The 21,625-nt window shown below is 39.5% G+C and overlaps 1 protein-coding gene across 1 annotated transcript; it reads right to left on the bottom strand.

Annotated features, from left to right (window-relative positions):
- Positions 1-3,021: 3,021 nt before the first annotated feature.
- cercam (cerebral endothelial cell adhesion molecule) lies at positions 3,022-16,918 on the bottom strand. The gene is made up of 12 exons (XM_087791296.1): positions 16,650-16,918; positions 14,738-14,848; positions 14,557-14,674; positions 14,357-14,491; positions 14,087-14,291; positions 12,687-12,806; positions 12,537-12,613; positions 10,334-10,440; positions 9,555-9,687; positions 9,338-9,465; positions 8,221-8,424; positions 3,022-4,643 (listed from the first exon to the last, which is right to left on the bottom strand). Exons 1-12 carry the CDS (start codon positions 16,850-16,852, stop codon positions 4,409-4,411), a joined length of 1,776 nt encoding a protein of 591 aa, XP_087647422.1. The 5' UTR covers positions 16,853-16,918; the 3' UTR covers positions 3,022-4,408.
- Positions 16,919-21,625: the final 4,707 nt, after the last annotated feature.

The raw sequence follows: 21,625 nt of genomic DNA, 5'->3' as shown, positions 1-21,625 counted from the left end.
CGTCTGCAGCAGGAGCTCTGCGACCCCGCCTCCAGAGCTGTCAGCCAACGACACCGCCAGCTAGCTGCTAGCTGCTAGTTAGCATGAAAGTAAAGTATGTTTGTAGAGGCTTTTCTAGACCAGGGTCACAAAGCGCTTAAACAACCAAAACAATACACAGTAATATATGCTTAAAAGATCAAGACAAACACAGGAGTCCTTGTGCATCCACCTTTTTTTTTATAATGTAGTTTTAGTTTAGACATTTTTAAATACATTTATTGTGCTAATACTGTTTAAAGGTTTAGCTTTTTAACTTTTGATAAACCACCAAAATTAATTAAAGTATGTTAGACTTAATTAAAACAATTAAAAATATAAAAGCTATCATTTGCATTAATGTTGATTTTTTTTATTATTATTATTAAATCTAAAAAGAAAATAAAAAAATCTGTGACATTTCTCTGTGGTCACATGGTCCATTTAAAAAAAAGTGTTGGTTTTGGGTTATTTCTCACCTTTTTTTTCATTACAAAATGTTTTTTTTAAGAATGGTAAATAATTTGTAACTCTGTTGTTCCATTTCACTTCACATGGTTAACTTATTCATAAGCATCATAGCAAAAAAAAACAACAACAACATAGCAATAAGACCCAATTTCCCAGAAGTCAATCTTCTAATCTAATCTATCTAAATATTATCCACATTTTCTTGACTATCTTTTTACTTTATCTCCGTATTCTGCTCACCAGTCATTTTATATGGATCATTGTTTTAAGAATTAATTAAATTGCCGTTCAAGGTACTAACCCAATAATTGATGTGTTGTTTGTTACCATAACCAAACATTAAAGGAAATAGAATGTAAAGCAGATTATTTTCGTGTTTTTAGTAGAAAGCCGAGGGTCTTGAGCTATGAGGTGGTTTAGGTGGAGAACCTCAGAGATGCTTTACACTAAAATTAGCATCTAATAAATTGGGTTTTAGGTTATTTTTTCCTATTTTGTGTGGGTTCAACTAGTGCAAGTAATAGATTCTTAAATAAGAAACCATGACTTGTTCCAAACCCACATTTTTATCCTCTTGTGTGAAAAATAAGACCCTAAAACTAAGAGTTTCTGTCAAAGCACTGGTCAAATATTTACCCGCTACAAGTCTCTCTTATCCTAAACCTAAATGTATCCCCCTTAAAATATGGACCCCGTCATAAACCGGTCCTCCAGACTCAAACAGTATCTTTGTAGACTTTCACATCACTTTTTATGATTCATCGTCATCATCCCCGTTTCAAAATATAACTGAATCTGCACTTATTTTTAGGAAACAATGTCCTTTACTTACTTTCAATGCTACAGTATTTTTTGTCTACAATATTTATTCATAATGAAGAACATGATCAAAATGATTGTTTATTTTAAGTTCATTTTCGAAGACAGTTTGCCACATTAGGTTGATAATAATGTAAGAGCAGTGAGAAACGTAATGTCCTGTGAGGGTCTTATGAAAAGGGGGTTGGGGAGCAGAAGCAGCTGCAGTGTAATGAAGCAAAAGTAGAACGTCTGCGTGCGAGTGAAGAGCAATGAAACAAGTCTCGGAGAGTATCTCAGGATTGTGAAACCTCAGAAATGCCCTATGAACCTATTTGAAGCTCGGAGTCCACACCTCCGCCGCTGATACGCTCCTGCAGCAGGAAGTTCTCTCCAGTTTAAACAGCCCTCAGCAGGCTGGAGGCCGCCCTCCCTGGGCCACGTGTGTCTTCAGATACACAAGTCTGGAGGCTTGTTGAACGACCTTTGATCCTGAGCCTGACTTGGAAAATCAAGCGGTTTGAACGTCTTGTTTTCAAACCATCTCGGGGTCAGTCAAGAACCATTTGTAGATATCTGAGATATTAGATAAAAGATCATCATAAAATCTCCAACTGTACAACAAACATACATAACTAATTTAAAGAAAGATAAAAAGTAATGGGTTTTGTCTTGTTTATAATTAACAGAACTAACAAAAGGTTGTCCGTCACTCTACGGTGTGCTATGCTATTTAGGTATGATGATGGTCGGGGGGTTTGAAATGGTAGCGCCACCTGCTGTTCCTTTGAGCTCATTGCAATCGTTGACATTTCAGATGCTGAAATATGCATGAAATTAAGTAGATACAATGAATTTAGGGCAACAATACTGGGTCTGAAAGTTCCAATATGGGTTAAGAAGAAGAATTTTAAGCAGGTCCTGCAAGATCATTAGCATTAGATACAACTTTTCTTTCTCTAAACAGATGTTATTCCTGGAAGGGTAAGTAGTTTTGGTGCAATAAAGGGTACTTTTGTGAGTTATATTACTTCATTATTTCTGTACTGCCACCACAAAAAGAAAGTCCATGTTGTGTTAACAACACTGGCAATAAAAGTTCCTGATTCTGATCAAAAAGTAGTAGCTAAGTGTGGAAAAACCTGTGCAAGTTTGAATGCAAAGTTAAATGAAGGAGTTCAACTGCATAGTTTAACTAAGGATTACAATTACGGGAACGATTCCGCGCATCGATAGGATCATTCAAGTGCATCACCTCAGTGGCTTAAAGCTCTCGTCTCAATAAATCAATGGGTGTAAATGAGTGCTGAGGACTGGCTTATTCTTTCTTGGTTTTTGTGTTTTAAGTATACAACAGACACAGAGAACCCCAGGTGAGACCAGCAATAGACAACACATATATAAATAAAATAATAAATAATAACGACATTACGGGGTAATCGTTCGATAGGTCCCCATTTGGCTTCGAATCCATTATGTTTAAAACATAATATCAAAACATAAAAGTTGTAAAACTTGTTATTCTTTACTCTACCGAATATTTTTGTGATGGCCTCCATTTAGTTCTGTGCATTATCTGAAAGAATACCATGGTTTGTTCACACGAAAAAAAAAAAATCCAAACCCAAAAAAACCAAATCCCCAAAACTAGTACCCCTGAAATTCATGACACTAACAGCTCCTGTGAAATAATTTGAAAACTATTTCAGTTTATTACATTAAAATGTCCAACAATGATACTTGAAACAGTCTTTGAGATGCATTGTCTTCATCAACAAGACATTAAACATGATTGCACGGCAAGTAACAAAACAAGGTGAGTGCATCTGAGGGTACCATGGAGCCGGAGACGAGACACATACAGAGACAGGAAATGGAGATTAACCCTCTGGTTATCTCAGGGTCAAGGTGACCCGAAGGATCACTCAAGGGTTAAAGAAGATGGAAGGTGAGTCGTTAGACTCTGGATTAAATGTCTTAATTGTTATTTAAAATAAAAAATCATGGCCGTGTTTAAAAACTAGAAAATAAAAGAGTTGCGTGTCCAAACTATTTGACGCTTCTATCAGGAGAAAAGTCCATTTTCTTAAGAATGTTACATTAAATTCAATCCAAGAGGAGGTAAATACACCATAACTAAATATTTACTGTTAACAGTATAAAGTCAAATAAAAAACTGGATATGGACTCAAACATTGGAAGCAAATTGAGCATCTATGTCAACACACTGGGTGAACAACGCTGACATTTCCAAAAAAAATGTCCAGGTCAAGTCTGGTAAGTAAGTAAGTAATATTTGTAGAGCGCTTCTCTAGACCAGGGTCACAAAGCGCTTAAACAATCCAAAACATTACCCTATAAAATAGATGCTTAAAAGGTCAAGACAACACCGAGACAAACACAGGAGTCTCAGAGAATCAAGGAAAAGTCTGCACAAAGTATTTGTACAACGTAGTATTAAAGTACTAATTAAATAATATCAATTATTGTTCGGTGGGATGTAATTTTCTATTAAAAATATTGAATCATATGTTTACACAAAACTCTAACAAAGTTTTAAATACTTGAAATCAATGAAATGTATAATTAAATACTAAAATAATAGAATGTTTGAACTTTTTCCTCTTAAGTCGAAGTCGTACCGTAATTTTGCTAATATATTTTTTTTAAATAGTATCATAGTTGCTTATAAGATATTTTGTCATGATTTAAGAACAAAAAGAACCTCATAAATAATTTCTCCTCACAGCCATCTTTCTGTTGTCCATAAAAAAACTTTCCCTCTTTAAGTCCAGGATATAACATGCCGTTTAAAAACACACAACACCCCCGTGACACCTGTCAATCATACTCAAAAATAAACCATTTGTAACAGTTAAAACAAAAATAAAAGTCGACTCCTTATTTGTGCAAGTTTGAGCATCAAGATTATCGTTGCATAAGTTCAGACACGTTGTTTGTTGTTTGTCTGCAGTCGCTCCACATGACCCCCCTGGTGTCCCCCCTTGCCAGGATTAAATTAGAACCACTACCATGTCACATGATCTCCCACGTGCTCTGAAGTCCAGCTGGTCACTGAAGTGGTCTCACAGGTCCCTGTCCAGCAGATCCACGTCACACGTCACAGCTCGTCCCTGTAGCCAGCTGACATGACCTGGGAGGGAGACACCGCCCCCTTCAGGGTCTTGTGGGAACCTCTCCAGTCCGTGCGCACCGAGTCGTCGTCCCACAGGGTGGAGGTCTCCGTGTCGCTCACCCACTGGGGGTCACCGGCGTAGTGGCAGGGTTGCACCAGCAGGGGGCTGGTGCTGAAGGCTTGGAGGTTTCTGTTGGGGTAGTGGGACATGTAGTCCTCGCTGCCGGAGGAGGAGAATCATGGACAAGGTCAATAATAAAGTTATAATAAATATATAAACATCATCTTAGTCTTAGTGAAAATTTAGAAAACACAGGAAAAATATGAATTTTAAAGACAAAAACAGACAGAACTCAGTAGCAATCGAAAAATGTGATTATTTTCATCGTAAATTATAATGAATTATAAATAGTGACAAATAAAATGCTGAATAAAACAGTACAGATTCTGTGTAAGTATAGCATTGCCATCAAATTATTTTATGTTTAATTGTTGAATTTAACATTTTAAATGATAAAACGTTCTATTATTTATTGAAAAAACATATTGTTGTTTTTTTAAAGGATTTAATTTTTTTTTTTAATAATTCAATCATTTCTATATGAAATTGTTTTCTATTTAATTCAATCATCGTGTAATGAAAGGTTGAATTGTTCCTTTTTTGTGAATAATAACATTTTAAAAATGTTGTTATAAAAGTGCCAATATATAACATTATATTTGCTTTGGAATCCGCTTTCATGAATTGACGTGCCCTCTATGTCGCTACATGATTGTCTGCTCGACGTAAGAACGGATGAAAGTCTGACCAGATACCTCGGTATACATTCGGTCTGGTGGCACTTTTATACCAACCTATATATATTAAATTTAAATTCAATTTAAAAGGCTACGAATTAAAAAAAACAAAACATGTTGAATAATTGGAATTATAATTCCATATTCCAACTTGAAGGACGCCTACAGAGCCAAACCTCTTCCTCCACTTGGAAGGTCCGATCACAACCTGGTCCACCTTCAGTCACAGTACACTCCTCTGGTGCAGAGACAGACTGTGACCACTAAGACAATCAGAAAGTGGACACCAGCTGTGGAGGACGCCATCAGAGACTGCTTTGAAACAACAGACTGGGATGTGCTGCTGAGGTCTCATGGTGAGGACATCGAGGGACAGACACACTGTCTAACAGATTATTTAAATTTCTGTTTGGACGTTGTCGCCCCTACTAAGACTGTCCGCTGTTACCCTAATAATAAACCGTGGGTAACAAAGGAGGTCAAGGATGTCCTTAACAGGAAGAAAGTGGCATTCAGGAGCAGAGACAGGGACGCCATGAGGTCAGCTCAGCAGGAGGTGAAGCGATGCTTGAAGGAGGCAAAGGACACCTACAGGAGGAGGTTGGAGGAGAAGCTGAGCCGAGAAGAAATAAGAGAGGTCTGGGATGGTGTTAAAACCATCACTGGACACAAGACCAAGGCCTCTCTGACTGCAGTGGACACGGTGGATGAGGCAAATGGACTGAACAACTTTTTCAACAGGTTTGAGCAGGTCACCTCACCCTCACTGCTGCCCGCCTCAGGACCTGCCCCACCTTCTTGTGCCCCCCCCAGCTCCACAGAACCACTTCCCAGCTTCACCTCACTCCAGGTACAGGATGTACTTCGGAGGATTCGTCCAGGGAAGGCTGCTGGTCCTGATAAGGTGTCTGCTCGACTGCTAAAGACCTGCGCTGCTGAACTAGCTGAGCCACTCCAGCATGTCTTCAACCTCAGTCTACGGCTGGGGAAAGTACCAACTCTGTGGAAGACTTCCTGTATCGTTCCAGTCCCTAAAAAGATCCGACCGAGTGTGCTGAACGATTACAGACCGGTGGCACTGACTTCGCAGCTGATGAAGACACTGGAGCGGCTGGTCCTCAAACATCTTACGCCACAAGTCCAGCACGCGCAAGACCCCCTGCAGTTTGCCTACCAGCCAGCAGTTGGTGTGGAAGATGCCATCCTTCACCTCCTGCATCGGACCTACTCCCACTTGGATAAAGGAAGCGGTTCAGTGAGAATCCTGTTCCTGGACTTTTCTAGTGCCTTCAACACTATCCAACCCACTCTGCTGCAGGACAAACTGACTAAGATGCATGTGGACCCTGGTCTGGTCTCCTGGATTACGGACTATCTTACTGATCGACCACAGTATGTCAGGCTGAAGGACATCAAGTCTGACACTATGGTGTGCAGTACAGGAGCACCTCAGGGGACAGTACTGGCCCCTCTCCTCTTCACCATCTACACTTCAGACTTCTGCTACAACTCAGAGCTGAGTCTCGTCCAGAAGTATGCTGACGACACTGCCATTGTTGGATGCATCAGGGACAACAGCGAAGACGAGTACAGGAGTCTGATACGTGACTTTGTGGACTGGAGTGAGAGGAACCACTTGCAGCTGAACACCTCAAAAACCAAGGAGCTGGTCTTGGATTTCGGGAGGTCCAGGACAAAGCCACGTCCAGTGTCCATCAGAGGCGACGAGGTGGAGATAGTGGACAACTATAAGTACCTCGGTGTGTGGATGGACAGTAAACTGGACTGGTCCTGCAACACAGACCATGTGTATAAGAAGGTTCAGAGTAGACTGTACTTTCTGAGGAGGCTTCGTTCATTTAACATCTGCAAGAAGCTCCTCTGCATGTTCTACCAGTCTGTGGTGGCCAGTGTCCTGTTCTATGCTGTGGTGTGTTGGGGTGGAAATGTGTCCAAGAGGAGTGTCAACAGGTTGGACAGGTTGATCAGGAGGGCTGGTTCTGTGGTTGGAATGAAGCTGGACTCACTGGTGACAGTTGCTGAGAGGAGATCATTGAACAAACTACTGTCCATCATGGACGATGACAGTCATCCTCTCAGCACTGTCATCAGTGAGCAGAGAAGCAGAATGAGTGCACGAATGCTCCTACCCAGGTGCAAAACAAATAGACTCAGGGACTCATTCATCCCTCGGGCTATTAAATTGTACAATTCTGAGTTCGGGGGCAGGAGTGGAGTGAGAGTATCTGGATGTTCTGTTCCATGTTAGTCTTTGTATCTTTGTCTTTGTTGTTTTTCTTTCCTTGACCTATGTTCTTTGTCTTTGTCTTTAGACTTAGATTGTGTCATCTTGTTCTTCCTCTTTATGTTCTTCTTATTTTATTTTTTATGTATTATTTTTTATTGTTTATGAAAAATTGCTGGCTATTGTAAAAAAACAATTTCCCAAAGGAGACCTCCTGAGGGATCAATAAAGTTTTACCTTACCTTACCTTACCTTACCTTATATTATGTGTTAAAAATATTGTATTTTTTATTTTATTTTATTATTTTATTATTTAACAAATGTCAATATTTCAATATAGAAATTAAAGAATTCAACTACATAATGAATTTGATTCAGTAACAAATTCCAATCTGAACTCTGTTATTTCAAACAAGGACAAGACATTTAACAACATGAAACAAGCCAACCATACAAGACAGATGGAAGAGTTCTTTCTGAATTCCTATTGGATGAATGTGAGAGAAGCGAGGAAGTGGTCTGGCACAGAGAAAGTTTTCCAGAAGTGATGAAGCTCACAGGAACTCTCTGTTCTGCTTCGACTTGTCAAACTGCTTGCTACCTCATCGCGTTCAAACTGCCTCATGAGTGAGGGATTTTAAGGTTCATATTCTAGAAGTTTTGTGGGTTCATTAAAGCCATATGTAGAATGAATGAAATGTCACAATTACAAAGTAAGTGATGGAAGATAATTCAAATAAAGACTCAGACGTACTTGGGATGTTTGTCATACATGATGGGAAGGAACTCATCCACCGGCAGCATCTTTGAAAGCGGCTCAGCGTTGAGAAGTTTTTGGGCGCCTTGTTGTGAGATGGCGTAGGACAGCGTCCAGTAAGAGTAGCCGGCGACCACCAGGTTCTGAACGTTCTCCACCGGCTTCTCTTTTTCAGGGTTCACCTGCTTCCTGCCAAAATATCTACGAGAAGAAAATGATGATGAGAATCAAACAAAAAGAATGTGGCGCTCAACATGTGTTGTGCAGATGTTTGTCAGGATTGACCCAGATTCACTCAAAATAAACACATGGCAACACTTTCTACGGGGTTTTTAAGTGCATTGTAATGTCTATTAGACTATAATTTGATTAACATGTTGAGAAGAGAACTATGTGAGCGTGAAAGCAAAAACAGCATAAACCAATATATTTGTAAAAAGAAATTCATGTAGAAAAACACACGGTGGCCCAGAAGTGCAAAACAAACTCTGAAACAAAAGTAAAATTTCCTTAAAACAAAATAACAACATCCTGAAATAAATGTAAATGTTCTTAAAATTGTCAAAAACCGTTAATTTGTTTCAAGAGTTTGTTAATTCAGAAAACCTTAATTTTGTTTTACTGTTTGTAAATTTATTTTTGGAAATTTGGATTTTGTTTCAGAGTTTGTAATTGTGTTTCAGGGAATTTAAAAAAAAAAGGAAAGTTCCGCAATATGTTCCAAGAAATTGTAATTTTTGTTTCTAAAATTGGTCCACACATTTTTTTTAATCAAAGTTTGTGAATGTATTTTGCCCTTTTGGGCCAATTAAAAAAAAAAAACCTGTTCATCATTTCTAAAAAAAAAAAAGGAAAGAAAGAAAAATAATAACCCAATGCCAAAGTAAGCTGGCACTGAAACCCCATAAAACACAAATGTAACAAAACAAATCTCTTTCTCAAACATCCCTTTCAAATTCTTCACAGAATAATGCATTTTCAAAAAATACCAAAGATGCGATCTTCATGCACACATACACAAATTGTTGCACACAGCTACATTCAAACACACGGTCAAACAGATATGAACACACAGAAAAAGAACAGACAAACTAAAACTTCAAGTGAGTCTCACATGAGGTCCCAGTCCAGTTCCGTCTTCTCCAACTCCTCCACCAGTTTGAGGACTCGTCTCTTGAAGTTGGCCTGGAACCGAACATCGTCCTCAAAGATGAGAGCTTTGTCCATCTGCTGATCCACGATCTGAGAGGAAGTCAACAGGACTTTCTAAGCATAGACTCAACAACACTGACGTGTGTGTGAGGTTGAGTTAGTGTGCGACTTGTTCTCACTTCTTTCCAGATGAAGAAGTGGCTGAGGAAGCAGCCAACCTCGCCTTTAGTCAGAGTGCGACCAGAGAAAGGGTCATAGTAGTCGGGCAGAAGGTCCACTCCCAAGAGCTTGATGTCACTGCTGTTCAGTGCACTACACACACACACACATGCACATACTTTACTGCATCCTTCTGTCATTGACACATGGTTATAATACAACAGTTTATAAGTGGATGTTTTTAATTAATTTTTTATAAGAAGAAAAATGTGAGACCATGGGAAAAAAAAATTATATTCAGAAATTAAGGAAAGTGATAACTATGCCATTCCCTGCGAGAAATATGGCAGCCCTTGAGGGCAAAAACTAGGAACATTTACTCTATAAAAACAGAACATGCAGTCAAATCTATTTATATATTTTGTTGAAAGCCTTCACAATTATTTAATCAAGGGAGTTCCTTTAGTAATTATTGTATTCCATGATTCTTTAAAGTCAGTGAAATTAGGCCAATGGCAGAGGTGTGCACCCGATCAGTGCTTTTTTAGTTTAATATTAACAAATCAAATCACTTTTCTCTCTAGACAATATACTACTTTCTTGGTACATGCTATTATTGATGTTGATTTTTCATGTTTTTTGTTCAATAAATTACATGTATATCTAAATAAAAAACATTTCTGACTGAATTTATTTTACTTGTTTGTGCAGATAAACAGACTTCTCCTTAAACTTTAATCTGCATTTACAGAATATTCGAATTAAAATGTTTTAAAGTCAAACATGTTTGAACACTCACTTGCCGTCCACCGCGTCGACCACTTTGACGTCAACCTCCAGTTCGTTCAGAGAAAACAACATCCTGTCTCTGCGGTCGGAACGCCGTCGCAGGTTGATGAGGTAGATCTGAGAAGGATTGAGAAGATGAGATCAAAACGGAATAATTACTGTAACTCCAGTAATAACTGTGTCCCTAGTAGGGAAGTGTATCTGCAAGAATCCATTGGTATAATACAGGGACAACAATACGAAGACTTTACTTTAATTTAAAACCAAAATATGTCCAAACAATCATCTTCATAAGCTGCTGGAGTCTATTGTATCCTCTCGTCCTCAGTCATCTCCAGGATCTTGCAAGATTTCATTGTTTCTATAGCTGCGGAGGACGTAATGACTGCCATCTAGTTGCAGGAGGTTTTATTGCAACACAACAATGAAAGTAAGTAAGTAATTTATATTAATAGAGCGCTTTTAAACGGTGTGAATATTTTAATATACAGTACTGTGTTACAGTTTATTTTTATCAATTTAAAAAATGCAATGAATGAACAGAAGAGAAATGTAAATCAAATCAAATGGTGTGACCACCCTTTATCTTCAAAACAGCATCAATTCTTCTAGGTACACTTTCACACAGTTTTTGAAGGAACTCGGCTGGTAGGTTGTTACAACTAACCACAGATCTTCTGTAGATGTTTCTCAAATCCTTCCATCTCTTCATGTAATCCCAGACAGACTCCATGATGTTGAGATCACGGCTCTGTGGGGGCCACACCATCACTTCCAGGACTACTTATTCTTCTTTATGCTGAAGATATTTCTTAATGACATTGGCTGTATGCTTGGGGTGGTTGTCCTGCTGCAGAATAAATTGTGGGCCAATCATACACCTCCCTGATGGTATTGCATGATGGATAAGTATCTGCTTGTATTTCTCAGCATTGATACCATTAATGACCAAATCTCCATTTGCAGAAATGCAGCCCCAAACTTGCAAAGAACCTCCACCATGTTTCACTGTTGCCTGTAGACACTCATTGTTGTAACGCTCTCCAGCCCTTCGGCGAACAAACTTCTGCTACAGCCAAATATTTCAAATGTTGATTCATCAGTCCAGTCCCTGTTGCTATTTTTCTGCACCTCAGTTCCTATGCTTTCGTTCATAGTTATGTGACTTGGCCTTGTTTCCATGTTGGATGAATGGCTTTTTGGCTGCAACTCTTTCATGAAGACACTTCTGGACAGACTTCTCCGGACAGTAGATGGTGTACCTGGGTCCCACTGGTTTCTGCCAGTTCTGAGGTGATGGCACGGCTGGACATCTTCCGATTTCGAAGGCAAATAAGCTTGATGTGTTTTTAATCTGTTGCACTAAGTTTCCTTGTTCGATCACTACGTCTACGATCCTCAACGTTGCCTGTTTCTTTGTGCTTCTTCAAAAGAGCTTGAACAAGAGCTTGAAAACTCAGTCCGCTTTGAAATCTTTGTCTGGGAGAAACCTGCAGGAGAACTACCTTGTGTCTTGTTGCTGTGCTCAGTCTTGCCTGGTGTATGACCCGTGACATGAAACTGTCTTCCACGACCTCAGCTTGGTAGCAGAGTTTAGCTGTTCCTCGGCCAGTTTTAGCTCCTACACTTTTCACTTAATGACTGTGTTTCAACCTACTTGTGAAATTGATGATCATTAGCACCTGTTTGGTATAATTGGTTGATCATACACTAGAATCCTACAAAACCACTGACTGATCTGTGGTCAGTTCTCCGAGATGTTTGGAACAACCTACCAGGCGAGTTCCTTAAGAAACTGTGTGCATATGTACCTATAAGAATTCATGCTAATTTATTTTTTTTAGAATCCCTTATTTGTCCCGCGAGGGGAAATTCGGTAGTGCTTTTGACAGCCATTCACACGTACTGATGGGAGTAGGCTGCACACCTATTTGAAGGCAAAGGGTAGTTACAACAAATATTTATTTGATTTAGATTTATCTTTTGTTCGCTCAATTTGCATTTTATAAATTGATAAAAATAAACAATTATTATTTATATTTTTGAAAGCATTTTTAGTTCTTAATTCTTAGCATTTTTTCCCACCTGCCTAAAACTTTTGCACAGTTCTGTATTTATAAATATATAAAGTAAATTTAAAATGTTATATTGAATTAATAAAAATAAAAAAGGATTATATAAAAATACATGTACGTATGGAGCCAAAGTGTCACCTCGTCAAAGCCCATCAGGTCCCTCTGCTTGGGGAACATGTGAACGTAGCGAGACAGGAACATCGGTGGACCATCGACTAGAATAAATGAACAGAAACACACACCATGAAATTAAAAACGTTCTCGAGACGGTTGAGTTTTTCATCTTACTTATAGACTCCAGGTGCAGATGGACAAAGTTGAGTCGATCGTCTTCCAGAGTGCTGTGAGGTCGGCCCGGAACGTTCAGGTATCCGTAGCGCTCTTTGTTGCACAGGTACATCTGGATGTCTGCAACAGTGAGACACCACAGAATGTTGTGATACAATAATTCAGGAACAGATTGGTTGTGATAACAAGTTAGCTAACATTTAGTTTACTAGGTTAGGTTAGGTAGAACTTTATTGATCCCTCGGGAAATTGTTTTTTTCCAATTAGCCACAGCAATACAGCAATTTTTCATAAAAAATAAATAAAAATAAAAGAAGAACAAGAACCAGAGAAATAAAGAGAAAGAACAAGATGATACAATCTGAGTCTAAACGTAAAGAACATAGATCAAAAGAAAAATAACAAAGACAAGGATACAAAGATTGACATAGAACAGAACATCATGATATTTTCACTCCACTCCTGCCCCCAAACTAGTGTAATTCACCAGTTATAGCATACGTGTAACGTGAGCAACATCAATTGTAATGATTCAATTGGACAGCAGGAGGCAGTAGTGTTGCAGAAGTCGCTCATTGATGATGGTGATCACAGAGCTTGTGATTTATACTTTAGAGGACACTCGAGTCCAGATGGTAATTTTCGAACAACAACAATTTTTTTTTTCAATTAAATGTTTTAAAATCATTTTTATTTTATTCGGAGAAGAAATTTTATTTTCCAAGTATTCACTTTAAGTATTTACTTATACTTCTCCCTGGAAGAGTCAAAAGCGAATTTTGAACATTGATTTTCGTGTGACTTTTTTTTTTTTCTTTTACATATGAACATTTTTTTTTAATTTACAAAGAAAGACATTTCAGGAGCTAACCTTCGACTAGGGTTGCGGGGACAAATTAATGCGGGTAAATATTTAAATGTATTTATTTTTACTGATACTGATTCAATTTTAACCATCTCTGTGTCTAAATATAAAACAAAATTTCTTTCAAATCATTTCTATGGTTATAAAATTATTTTTATTTACAATTTAAATGCAAATATTCATGCAGCTTTTTCAATTTCAATTTTGTGGTTTGAATTAAACTTAAACTGCAGCAGTCATTATGTCCTCTGAAGCTAAAGGAACAATTAAATCCTGCGAGACCCCATCAATGACTGAGGATGAGAGGATACAATAGACTCCAGCAGATTCTTTAAAGCTGATGTTTGGACATATTTTGGTTTCAAAACAAATTAAAAGAAGTTATAACTTGGTCAAGAATCATGTGATCTGTAAATTCTGTACAGATAATACTCGATAATACTACAAAAATATCGGTATTGCAATATATATCGAATCATTGCCCCTGTATTGTATACAATAGTCAACTATGCTTAACTGCGGCGCTCAGACAAACCTGCGGCCCTGCAGGAGAAGGCGAACACGATGATGTCATCATAGGGCCAGGAGTATTCCTCATGTGGAGGATAGAACGCTAAACTCTTCATCCCTTCTTTCCTTAAGTCCAGGAGGATGGTGGAGTGCACCATGGGAGCCGGGAAGCAGCCTTGTCTTTGGCGGTGTCGAGTCGGGAAGTACTCGGCCGTCCGGCGATAATAACCCTGAGAGGAACAAGGAAGTAGAGATGGAAGCGTTCTCACACGGGAGTGTAGTTCCGGTGTCTTACCTGCGGGGTGATGCCACACCAGAAGTTGGAGTAGGGTCCCTGGGAATCTAACATCGGTGCGATGACCGACCTGTTTTCAGTGATCAGTAGGTTGAGGGTTTCGGGGTTGGTGAGGATGTTGTCGGTGTCTGCGTACTGAGAGAAGCGACACATCAGCCTCCAACACGTTGACCCTGGAAAGTGACCATCGAGCTCAGTACCAGGATGTAGTCGGCCCAGCGCTTCCTGGCGAAGTTGAGCGCCGCCTGCTTGAGCTTCATCAAATACTCGTATCTGCTGTTGGGCCAGTGCTTGGGCCCCAGCTCGCCTGCGTAAGACCTGAGGAGCCGAGACATCATAAAATTCTTTCTTCAAAACTCAACCAGTGACTGTCGGACGTACGTCGGCTGCTCGAGGGGCCTCCACTCCACATAGTGGTAGAACTGCTGCATGACGGTCAGCCACTCTTTCAGGATGGCGGTGGTGTTGTCGGTGTTGTGATCCGTGGCCGCCCTGAGCAAGTCAAGAGGAGAAATCACACAAGAGCAAATACTTCCTATATAGACATATATATGTCTCGCCTGCAGTTAATACTAAACTCTGTGGCGAGAATTCTGACCCGTTCTAGTAGAAGAACTCACATTTACACAATCCTTAAAACTCTTCACTGGCTGCCAGTTTCTTTCAGAATCAATTTTAAAATTCTGGTTCTTACTTTCAGATCTATTCATGGTCAGGCTCCTCCTTACATCAGTGATTTGATCCAGACTTACACCCCAGCTCGGGCTCGGAGGTCTGTGGATCAGAATCTACTGATGGTTCCTGAACACGGTTCAGGACCAGAGGAGAGAAATCCTTCCAGGCTGTTGCTTTGGAACAATCTTCCTCTCCCTCTGTGTTTGATGATCTACTGACTCCTTTAAGAAACATCTTAAGAAATTTTTATTTGTGCAGACTTTTCCCTGATTTTTCACTGTTAGCATTAGCTACATTAGCTTGATTAGTCTTTTTTTACCAATGCAGGTTAATTTGTAAATAAATAATATCGATTTTGATTAAATCCACAGGCTTACTTAGAAACAGCCAAATCTAGAAGATATTTTAACAGCTTGTGTGTAGTTTCAGGAATGTTTTTGAAGTTTAATTCCTACACCTAGACCTGTTCAGAACTAATAAAAACAAGGAGAGCTTGACTTTAAAAAACCCAGGAAACAATTAAATCACTGCATAAATGTGTCGACAACTTGTTTGAAAATCTTTTTCTTTTTTTTTACTGTTTATCTATCAGATTTAATAGATATGTACTGACATCACAGGTAAAAATATGTATATATTTTGTGGTGGCATTACAGAATAAAAGAGGGAAAAACATTGACATTTACAAAAAATAACTTCACTCTGACTAAAAGGCGAGGTTGGCTGCTTCCTCAGCCACTTCTTCATCTGCAACGAAGTGAGAACAAGTCGTTCACTGACTCAACCTCACACACACATCGGTGTTTGTCGTGTCTCTGCTTAAAAGTCATGCTTGTGTTTACATCCTCTCAGATCGTGGCTCAGACGATGGACAAAAATAATATACAAAAACGAGACATTACTATAAATGGCATATAAAAATATATATATATATATATATATATATATTACATCTAATTACATACAGTCGAAGTGAGTAAGTAAGTAAGTAATTTATATTTATATAGCGCATTTCCAGACCAGGGTCACAAAGCGCTTAAACAATCAAAACAATATTCAATAAAGTATATACTTTAAAGGTCAAGATAAAACTGATAACACAACAGGAGTTCCAGAAAATCAAGGAAAAGCCTGAACAAATAAAAACGTCTTAAGATGTTTCTTCTCATCAAACACAGAGGGAGAGGAAGATGTTCCAAAGCTTAGGAGCACATGTGGCCTCACTTTGCATTAGTAGGATCCATTTACTCATGATATTCTATGATTTATGATACACAATTGTCATGTTATATATACATGATATACCAGCAGCAAAAGCCAAACTACAAAAAAAATAGTCATGTTGCTGTAACAAAGTAATACCTTATGTTTGAACTTGTGTTTTGAAGGAAAACTTAAAACGCAGCCGGTTCTACATGCGTGGCATAACTCATGCTGTGATCCTTCCTTGTATGTCTGAGGTTCTGGTGTTTGGATCTGAGGAGCCTCTCCAGCTCTGGACTGAAGTACTGGCTCTGTTTCCAGAGGAAGTTGGACGCAGCTCAGACACTGTCTTGTTCAGCAGAACAAGGACCTTCTCGACACTTTTAAGTGAAAGTAAACATGCAGCAGGACCCACCACAGCGAGATGCGATCTTTGGGGTAGTTGAGTCTCTCCAGGGCTCCCAGGTAGTACGGCAGAGAGTGAGCCGAGTTCCTGGCCAGGATCGCGACCACCACGGTGGGTCGCTGCATACTGGACTCCTCCGGGTACTTCTCCTCCGAGAAGTATCCGTCGGTCCGACAGAACCTCAGGAACATCGGCAGGAGGATCAGCAACATGGTGGACGTGAGATCCAGACCCTGGACGCGTCAGCACTCGGTGGAAAAAAAAGAGGGCTTTCCTTAAAAAACTTCAACCCCCCTAAACTGAGGAGCTGATCCCGGTCTGGAGGGGCTGGATGACAACTTCCGGCTTGGAGAGTTTTCAACGCTCGACATCAGTTCGTGATAAAATCCGTGATTCAGATCCAGATTTATGAGTTTAGAACCTTCAACTCCACGCACTGAGATGAATGAAGAAACATATTGAGAATGTTTCTAGATTACGTGTCTGTCCTTTATACACACTTTGGAGATTTAGATTACACTAATCATTTTTAAAACACGCCAAAAAAGAGAATTAACGACGCTTTAAATATTGTGTTTAGACAAAAGCGTTTTTTGTAAATGTGCATTTACACAACCTCACCACTAGAGAGCGACATTTAACTGAAAGAAGAGCTCTGTTTCGGTTACTTGCTCATGGATCCAACATCGACAAGTTATTGATAGTCAAAATAATATTTTATTACTATGATTAAAATTACAATTAAATGTAACAACTTAATCACTTGAACGTTAATCAAAACCGAAATATATTAAATAAACTTACCTCTCATAAAATATATTTTTTATTTAAAAATAAGTCTCTCAGTTCTTGTAGCAACTTAAATTCCACAACAAGCTTTCTTCGACTTGCAGAATTCTATCCGCTCCATCTTCTTTATTCACTTCCCTCCCTGCATTCTTCTTCTGCCACTTTTGTATCTATTCAGACTTCTTTTCCTGAAACTGATATGGTGTGACAGTAGACACAAAAACACAGGGAAGGATGAGAGGGATTATTTTCAGGCTGATTTAAAAATGCTTGTCCTGGTTTAGAGTTGGCAGGAAAGAGACGAAATCATGGAATAACTTTAGAAAAGTACTGGATTGTTAGAGAAACTAAACAGTTACATGACAGAAGAGCGTCCTCTTTTTTGTTTTCAGAAGCTGAATTTGATTCAAAGCAGAAGATGACCTCAAAGAGAGTCCATAAACGTGAGGTCAATGAAACAGAATTGAAGTGTTGGTCATATTTATTTTGTTTAAATTTTATACATTTTCACAAATGGTCGATGGAAAGCTTCTGAGAGAAAATCATGCTTAAATGTTATTCAGTTAAAATGTGAAAATTTCTAATTAAAACGTGTAACATTTTGTTAAAAAAAAGAAAAGATATTTATAATATAACATATTTAAATAGATTTCAAGAAAACCCTTCTGAGGCTCTTTGGTCAGCATCCATCATCGGCCCGATGACTGGGCCAAAGTGGCGGTTGCCTTTCGCTTTTGAATCCAAACAGGAAGTGAATCTGTCAAATGACAGCCTTTCACTGCTAAACCGGGACAAAATTGAGGGCCTCACATTCTTCTCGGGCACTCAGGAGTACCAGTCCTGAATCGAAGACCCCTCATTCTTCAGTTAGGCCCAGAAGTCGAGAGGGAGAAATGGACGTTGAACTGACACTCTTACAGAATAGCATAACTGATCCACATTCCACTGCTGCTTACGAACATTGATAGCACTTCAAGTTCAAATCCCTTTGTTTGAAAAGACTGAGAAATGTTTCCCCGAATGTTCTTAAAATATGTCTCTCTGAGCTGAGACCTTGCTCTTTTTTAGCAACAAAATTCTGCTAATAGCATCACTCTCACCGTTGACTCCTTAAAAACCTATTTTTTCAGATGTTCCCTCTGCCGGAGTGCATCTATCTGGTTTAATATCAACCTAACTGGGGTTCTAGCAGCTATTTTCTGAAGGTCCCAACCTAGAGTCTCCTCCACCAACTCGTTCATCCATCATCTCCTTTACCAGATCAAAAGTGGTCCAACTTCCTTATTCTCGGACAAAAATCTGTTTGTCCTCTAGGCTATTATTGAGGTGAGATCTCTCCTGCCTCTGGTGGGTCTGACCATGGCTTCCTCCCAGCGTGACTGATCTGTTAAATCGCATCACCTTCCAGTGAAGAATGAACTTTCTTCCTTTGGTCAGTGATTTCGTCCCATAAATTGTTTCCTGTTGTTGAGAAAAGACCAGTTTTGGTCTCAAGATGGGTCTAAGGTAAACATTTTTGGTCTCGGTCTTAAGCGACATGATGGTCATGAAGCTAGCTAGCCAGTGCTAGCTCAATGTGCATATGAAACCCAATCAGTTCTTGAAAAGGGTTGTCTTGGACCTGGTTTTGAGTCACTGTCGCCTTGGCAGTGTCATGGTGCCCGCTGAGGTGGTCTTGTCTGCAACATTACTTAAAGAATGAAAACTGAGTGTCAGTGGTAAAATATTCATAAAACAAAAATACTCAGGCTATCCAGCATGACCAGATGTCCAGGAAACACGTGGCTTCCCAAATGTCCAATGCCTAAGAAAACAAAGGAAAAATGAAGCGGTTTTCAAAACTGATGCAGATCCTTGGGTTCCCATGCTCGATCTGCCGTCCATTGAGAAGATAATTCAAAATCAGAAGTTGACAGCTCTCTGGCCGAGAAAGAAAAGGTGATGGTGGGCGAACTGGAGACAGAGCGACGGAGGAAGGGCAGAATATGAGGAAAGAAAATAATAAGCAAAGTGGTATATAATGAATTTTGACTCTTCTGGCGGGCCCCATGAATGAGAAGAAGGCAGTCACGGTGGACAATGGCCGGGCGGCGTTAAAGGGGTCGTTTGTGCGGACAGGTCAGGGGTCGAGGGTCAGATCGCTGCTATTCATGACACCCCGAGTGTTGCCACACTCTCGCACACAAACACACACTCTGATATATACACGTATGCGTGGGGCATTTTCCCAGCGTTTTAAGGAGCGACGGATCTGGCCGGGTTCAAACTCGGGCGTGCTAACTTTTCACTGTGAGGTCAAGGGTGGGCTCGCCGTTTGTGTGCGTGGGCGTGTGAAGCGAGGGACCAGGAGAGGTTGGAAAATATATATATATATATGTTTTAAAGAAGAAATTATGAGGAGGACGTATTGTTGTCTTCTCGAATGCTAACATTTGATTTTTTAGTACTGATGCACGAGTGCACTAGCCACTAGCGTGTTAGCCACTGTTACACTAGCTACTGTTGTACTAGCCACTGTTACACTAGCTACTGTTGTACTAGCCACTCATGTGTTAGTCCCTGTTACACTAACTAATGTTGTACTAGCCACTGTTACATTAGCTACTGTTGTACTAGCCACTCATGTGTTAGTCCCTGTTACACTAACTAATGTTGTACTAGCTACTCATGTGTTAGCCACTGTTACACTAACTACTGTTGTACTAGCCACTCATGTGTTAGTCCCTGTTACACTAACTAATGTTGTACTAGCTACTCATGTGTCAGCCAATGTTAAACTAGCTACTGTTGTACTAGCTACTCATGTGTTAGCCAATGTTACACTTGCTACTTTTGCACTAGCTACTCATGTGTCAGCCAATGTTACTCTAACTACTGTTGTACTAGCTACTCATGTGTCAGCCAATGTTACACTAACTACTGTTGTACTAGCCACTCATGTGTTAGCCAATGTTACACTAACTACTGTTGTACTAGCCACTCATGTGTCAGCCAATGTTACAGTATATACTGTTGTACTAGCTACTCATGTGTTAGTCCCTGTTACACTTACTAATGTTGTACTAGCTACTCATGTGTTAGCCAATTTTACACTAGCTACTGTTGTACTAGTCCCTCATGTGTTAGCCAATGTTACACTAGCTACTGTTGTACTAGCCAATAATGTGTTATCCCCTGTTACACTAACTACTGTTGTACTAGCTACTCATGTGTTAGCCAATGTTACACTAGCTACTGTTGTACTAGTCCCTCATGTGTTAGCCACTGTTACACTAGCTACTGTTGTACTAGCCAATAATGTGTTATCCCCTGTTACACTAACTACTGTTGTACTAGCTACTCATGTGTTAGCCAATGTTACACTAGCTACTGTTGTACTAGTCCCTCATGTGTTAGCCAATGTTACACTAGCTACTGTTGTACTAGCCAATAATGTGTTATCCCCTGTTACACTAACTACTGTTGTACTAGCTACTCATGTGTTAGCCAATGTTACACTAGCTACTGTTGTACTAGCCAATAATGTGTTATCCCCTGTTACACTAACTACTGTTGTACTAGCCACTCATGTGTCAGCCAATGTTACAATAGCTACAGTTGTACTAGCCACTACATTGTTAGCCACTGTTACACTAGTTACCCCGTCTAAACATCTCAGCAAACGAAAGGTTACAAGAGCGGAGAACATTATGACATAGTAATGGATTTCCTCGTCCTCCAAGCAGCTGTAATCACGCCTCGCTTTGTTTATACAACAAGTCCCTTGGGGGTGGAAAGGTCAGTAGGCGGGACTTAACCACATTTTTTTATGTAGATATTTCAACGAAAAGAGAGTTTTGTACTAGCTACTCATGTGTCAGCCAATGTTAAACTAGCTACTGTTGTACTAGCTACTCATGTGTTAGCCAATGTTACACTTGCTACTTTTGCACTAGCTACTCATGTGTCAGCCAATGTTACACTAACTACTGTTATACTAGCTACTCATGTGTCAGCCAATGTTACACTAACTACTGTTGCACTAGCCACTCATGTATTAGCCAATGTTACACTAACTACTGTTGTACTAGCCACTCATGTGTCAGCCAATGTTACAGTATATACTGTTGTACTAGCTACTCATGTGTTAGTCCCTGTTACACTTACTAATGTTGTACTAGCTACTCATGTGTTAGTCCCTGTTACACTTACTAATG

This window comes from Callionymus lyra, chromosome 5 (assembly GCF_982586985.1).
Source record: "Callionymus lyra chromosome 5, fCalLyr1.hap1.1, whole genome shotgun sequence".
In the NCBI taxonomy this organism is placed as follows: domain Eukaryota; kingdom Metazoa; phylum Chordata; class Actinopteri; order Syngnathiformes; family Callionymidae; genus Callionymus; species Callionymus lyra.
Note: the sequence above shows the minus strand (reverse complement) of the source record. Positions and strands in the feature narration are given on the sequence as shown.